Source organism: Propithecus coquereli, unplaced genomic scaffold (genome assembly GCF_000956105.1).
Source record: "Propithecus coquereli isolate 6110/MARCELLA unplaced genomic scaffold, Pcoq_1.0 Scaffold86, whole genome shotgun sequence".
NCBI classification, from domain to species: Eukaryota; Metazoa; Chordata; class Mammalia; order Primates; family Indriidae; genus Propithecus; species Propithecus coquereli.
In genome coordinates this window covers 684,614-690,613 of record NW_012154840.1, presented here as the reverse complement: position 1 = coordinate 690,613, position 6,000 = coordinate 684,614, and the positions used below count along the sequence as shown (strand labels likewise).

The 6,000-nt window shown below is 39.0% G+C and overlaps 1 protein-coding gene across 1 annotated transcript in view; it reads left to right on the top strand.

Annotated features, from left to right (window-relative positions):
* Nucleotides 1-4,954: 4,954 nt before the first annotated feature.
* Nucleotides 4,955-6,000, top strand: part of SH3BGRL (SH3 domain binding glutamate-rich protein like) — a 101,744-nt gene continuing 100,698 nt past the window's right edge. Inside the window, exon 1 of the mRNA XM_012664122.1 lies at nt 4,955-5,356. Coding sequence (XP_012519576.1) covers nt 5,312-5,356 — 45 coding nt within the window. The 5' untranslated portion in view covers nt 4,955-5,311. The remainder of the gene's footprint in view (nt 5,357-6,000) is intronic.

The following is a 6,000-nucleotide window of genomic DNA, read 5'->3' as shown; positions in this document are numbered from 1 at the left end:
ATAAAGTGGAGCCTCCAGCGAGTACAGTGAAGATTTGGAAGGAGAGAAGGATGAAGATTGAAACCTCAGGTAGAGTTTCTGAATGGGAGATGTCTTCTGGTTCTTATCCTTTGCCGTCTATGTGACCTGACCCATATCTACCAGAGATTATTGGACTTTTATATGAGACCTGCCCATGTGACAGATCCTCAATTCTGTGGCCTTTGTCCTCTGTCTATTCACCTACGCCCATGCCATACACTCCAATTCTACTGTTTATGTGCAGCTCACTGAAACTGTACTATCCTTGCTAGCTTAGCAATTGGTCCCAAAATCCAAGACAGGGAACCAAAATGTGTATTTGGGGTAGTGCTGTACTCATGTGGACAACATTATGGGCATGAGCACTTGGCCCATCACAGGGAATATGGGAAAGGAAAGTACCACCTTCCACCTCAAAAAAGTACAAAATGTTAGAGTCATATATCAGGGCATTAAAAGGGTGGGAAGCAGGGAGGGGAGGAGAGTAAGACCTGTGAAGAACTGTCCTCAGACTCCATTCTCTACAACCATGGCCATAAGGCTTCAACTCATATGTCCATAACCCAATTTGTTTTATTTTATTTTATCTTTTTTTTTAATTTTGGCATATTACGGGGGTACAAATGTTTAGGTTACATATATTCCCTTTACCCACCTGAGTCAGAGCTTCAAGCGTGTCCAATCCCCAGATGGTGCGCACCACACCCATTAGGTGTGAATATACCCATCCCCTTCTCCCCCCTCCCACGTGCCTGACACCCAATGAATGTTACTACTATATGTGCACTTAAGTGTTGATCAGTTAATGCCAATTTGATGGTGAGTACACGTGGTGCTTGTTTATCCATTCTTGTGATACTTCACTTAGTAGAATGGGCTCTAGCTCTACTGAGGATAATACAAGAGGTGCTAGATCACCATTGTTTTCTGTGGCTGAGTAGAACTCCATGGTACACATATACCACATTTTATTAATCCACTCGTGTATTGATGAGCACTTGACTTGTTTCCAAATATTTGCAATTGTGAATTGTGCTGCTATAAACATTCTAGTACAGATGTCTTTTTTATAGAATGTCGTTTTTTCCTTTGGGTAGATGCCCAGTAATGGATTGCTGGATCAAATGGCAGTTCTACTTTTAACTCTTTGAGGTATCTCCATATTACTTTCCACAGAGGTTATACTAGTTTGCAGTCCCACCAGGAATGTGTGAGTGTTCCTATCTCTCTGCATCCACACCAACATTTATTGTTTTGGGACTTTTTGATAAAAGCCATTCTCACTGGAGTGAAGTGATATCTCATTGTGGTTTTGATTTGCATTTCCTTGATGATGAGAGATGTTGAGCATTTTTTCATGTTTGTTGACCATTAGTCTGTCTTCTTTTGAAAAGTTTCTGTTCATGTCCTTTGCCCACTTTTTAATGGGGTTGTTTGATTTTTTTTCTTGCTGATTTTCCTGAGTTCTAAATATATTCTAGTTATCAGCCCTTTATCAGATATGTAGCATGTGAATATTTTCTCCCATTCTGTAGGTTGTCTGTTTGCTCTCTTGATAGTGTCCTTGGCTGTGTAGAAGCTTTTTAATTTGATTAGGTCCCACTTTTTTATTGTTTCGTTGCTGTGATTACTTTGGGGTCTTCTTCATAAATTCTCTCCCTAACAATTCTATGCTTCGTAGGGAACCGGAGAAGACGCCATATAGCAAAATCAATCTTAAGCAAAAAGAACAAATTGGTAGGAATCAATTTACCAGACTTCAAGCTATGCTACAAAGCTATAGTAACTAAAGCAGCATGGCACTGGCACAAAAACAGAGACATAGACCAATGGAACAGAACTGGAAACCCAGATATAAAACCATCCTCATATACCCACCTAATCTTTGACAATGCAGACAAAAACATACACTGGGGAAAATAATCCTTATTCAATAAACGGTGCTGGGAAAATTGGATAGCCACATGTAGAAGAGTGAAACAGGATCCACACTTCTCACCTCTCACAAAAATCAACTCATGGTGAATAACAGACTTAAACCTAAGGCATGAAACTATAAAAATTCTAGAAGAAGATGTTGGAAAAACTCTTATAGACATAACCCAATTATTGTGTTTGGGGTAACATCAGCTAACCCTTCACTGAAATCCACATTCTTTTCCCACTCTAGACCAGGGCAAGAGTGGGCCCAATTTATAGCATTGTAACAATAGGCTGGATTATCTATCCAGTTTGCCAGCAATTTCACATTGAGGAATTTATTCTTAAAAAATTGTTAGGGATGTGGGAAAAAATTATTGATATATACTGCAGCATGAACTAAAATATAGAATAATTAAAAACAAACAATATGTGCAATAATAGAGAATTATTTAAATTTTTGGTACATGTATAAAATGGAATCATGTAAAGCCATTCAAAATCATTTTGTAGAATTATATTTTCTGACATGAGAAAATTTTTAAAATATATTTTATATGTAAAAAAGTCATTTAAAAAATAGTATATAACTTATGAAAAATAAATTTAAAAAATATATACACTGTCTCTCTCCCTGCCACTCCCTCAACCCCTTATCCCAATCCTCATTTACCTAACTCTGATTAGGCCTGGAAGGGCTTATGCCAACACATTAACAGAGGTTATCTTCAAATACTGGGCATATAGGTAATTTTTTCCTTTCAGTGTTTGCTAAGTTTTCTGCACACAGCATACACTTATTTTGTAATTTTAAAAAAGGATTGAAATTTGGTTAATAAATAGATTTCTTAAGACCGTAAGTCACAAATACGATTTGAAAACCCTTTGATCCATCTTATTTTAATCAAGTCTTAACATTTCCAGTAAAATTAGACGAACAAATGGTTTGGGGGACTATTCTGTGATGGCTTAAAATGAAGCACAAATGACCATTATAGAGTATCCATTCCAGTAATGGTTTAATGTAGTGAGAAGCAAGTTTAATATTATCTGTAATGTTAGTTTTTATGTTAGAAATACTGGTAATGCCCCTCCAACGTATCCCAAGTGCTATCAATAAGGACCAACAGATTTTGTTTAGAAATCAATTTATTGGAGAAATTTTCACTTAGATTAATATATCCATATTTAAAAGAAAAATACATCAGAAATCATCTTTCTAATTCCTCAAAATTCCAGATAAGGCCATACTCATTGCTAATCTGCCATTCAATTCTTTGAAGATAATTAGTTTTGTCATATGGGTATATAGGATAAATAGAAGAGTTTTTTCTTTCTTTCTCTATTTTTTTCCTCATCATTTCAAAAGACTAAGGTCCAAATAGAGTACATGTTGACCACTGAGGGGAGGGAAGTCGTACTACGGTAGTATAAGACAAATTATGTTTATTTTGCCAAATCAAAATCAGAGGAAAGATTCCTCTGTCATATGGGCTGGAAAACACAGTAACAGTAGCCCCGATGTTGGGAATGATGAGGGTGGCTAGATCACCCTGACTTACTTTTGTCTCATCATATGCATAAAGATTTTTGGTTGTGTCAAAAAAAAGTTAAGAGTTGGACAAGTGGAGAGGGCAGAAAAGGGTATGAGGATGTGGGGAGAAGAAGGAAGGGACAGGAAGAGAAAAGGCATGAAAGTGGACATAAGAGTGATGATTGCAGTGGGTGGGCAACAGTGCTTATGGAAGGAAGCTAGTTTAGGAGAGCAAAGGGTAAGATAACATGAATAGTGTGGGGTCAGATTATGGTGGGTACTCCTTAGAAACATAATTTAGGTTTGGTTTTATAGCTGATGGAGAACTATCTTAAATATTTCCACCTACAATGTCTTTAGTGATACATGAAAGTGATGTTTTAGGATGAAAAATAGCTAACATTTTTTGAGTACTTTCCCTGTTACAGGCAGCTTGTTAACAATGATGGTTCAGAGAGTGGCCTTTGGAGTTGGTTGGACCTGAGTTCAAGGCCTGACTCTGGAATTTACTAGCTATATGACTTTGAAAAATGATTTATTTTCGTATTTTCCAGAGTTTCAATTTCTTCAACTGTAAAACTGATGTAATAGTACCCACCTCTCAAGGCTGTTGTATGGATCACGTGTAAAGGATTAATTTGGAATTAGTGTTTAAGATAGATTGGAGAAGGGAAAAGGTATAGGCAGGGAACAGTTTGGAAGCTATTGCAATTATTGAGCCTAGGCAAAGGTGGTAAATCACTAGAATGGGGAGGGTGGACAAACTGCAAAGGAAAAGTAAAGAAGTAGGACAGGTGACTGACTTCTCACTACTCTCATTGATCTTACAAGTTTCTTTCTGTCCCTTTGACCTAATCTAGGAACTTGAAACTACACTTTGAAGTATGTGTGTGGTCCTTTTCTGGGCATTATCAATTATTTGCTCATATCCCTAGAGCTACAAATAATCATCTGCTATCTCTGTTCACCATTTCAACATATCCTGCAATTTAAGATCCAAATTCCCATTCGTCAGTCAGTTAAAAAGCAAAGCAAAACAAAAATAATTCACTTTCTTACACAGTATTTTCATTTTTTTTTTTTTGGTTGTAATTTCTTCGTTCATTCTTGGGCTTCTCAATCAGGCCTCCTGCAAATTCCCACAGAAGCAGGGGTCCTTATTTTAACAAAAAGCAAAACTCAAAAAGAAAATCAACCTTGCTGTTTCTGGGCTGAGGGAAACCGGAAACTTTTCTTCAACTCTCTGTGGCCTCGATTAGTATGCCCAGTTTCTCCAATCAGCTAACATAAAATTCACTACGTAATAGGAGCCCTAAAATGCGCAAGGCTTTGAGAACATGGGCTTTCAACAAAGAACTTGCGCTTTCAGGAAGATCTGCCTTCCTATTCGCATACATTTCTGAGCATGGAGTTACGCACAGGAGTTTTAGTCTCTGTGGGAAAAGGTCCTTTATTCTAATCTAATTCAGTTCAGTGCTCCCTTTTTCTTTTTTCTTCTCCTCCTCCCCCTCTTCTCTGGGAGGGAATAGTCAAAAAAAATGTTCCCACAGATCTCGCGGTGCTATTCGAGATTCCCTATTTAAAAAAAAAAAAAAAAAGTTTAGAATGATGCAAACAAGGAGCCTTTGCCTTCCGGAGTTTCGGGCTGGGACTGCAGCGCTTGGATCCCAGAGAAAGCAGCTAAGGGCGGAGGCGGGGCTCTGGCCAGTTCCCCTTCCACCTTCCCCCACTCTCCTCCACCAACCTCTGTTTGGCCAGTAGCTCAGTTGCAGCCGTTGCTGGAGCTGCTTCGCAGCCCTTTTCAGGACCCAATCAACCGCAGCCGCTGTTCCCAGGATGGTGATCCGTGTATATATTGCATCTTCCTCTGGCTCTACGGCGGTAAGGAGAGCGGGGAGCCCACCTTTGTTGTTTTCCTACACACCAGTCCTCTGCTGCCCCAGAGCCGTTAAATTGCAGAAGTTTGTCCGGCAGCTTCTCCTTTGGAAGACACAAACTCCCCTCTGTCTTCTTCTCTTTCTTCCCTTTGTTGCATCGATTTCATTTTTTTCAATGGAGTTTAGCTTTTTTTGCCTCACAACGTTCGGGTCACATTTCTCCTTCGAAGGAAAAAGAAAGCTATGGCGTTTCAGCAGATGGGAGATGGTGGTATAGGGTCTTTAGGGTTAGGTGAAGAAGTTGAGTAAAATCATACACTGGTGAGCTTCGAGAGCGAGACATTTGACAAATATACTCTAAGTACTGAGGTGAGGAGAACGAGTGCACCTCTGTAAATGATGGAGGCACACATGTGGTAACTGATGGGGATTTAGTGGAGGCCTACTGGGGCATTGTGATTATTTGGAGACAATGAGACCCCTGTAATACAGTTATTTTGAGAGTGTGTGGGAGAAGGTGTTTAACTTCAGCTTAATGGCCTGTTAGAACCAGACAAAATGGGAGGGGAAGTTGGGAGTGAAGATACAAAGTGGATTTGTTTTTTAACTTAATGTGACCAGGGATCTGGTTTTTATCCCCATATTGTC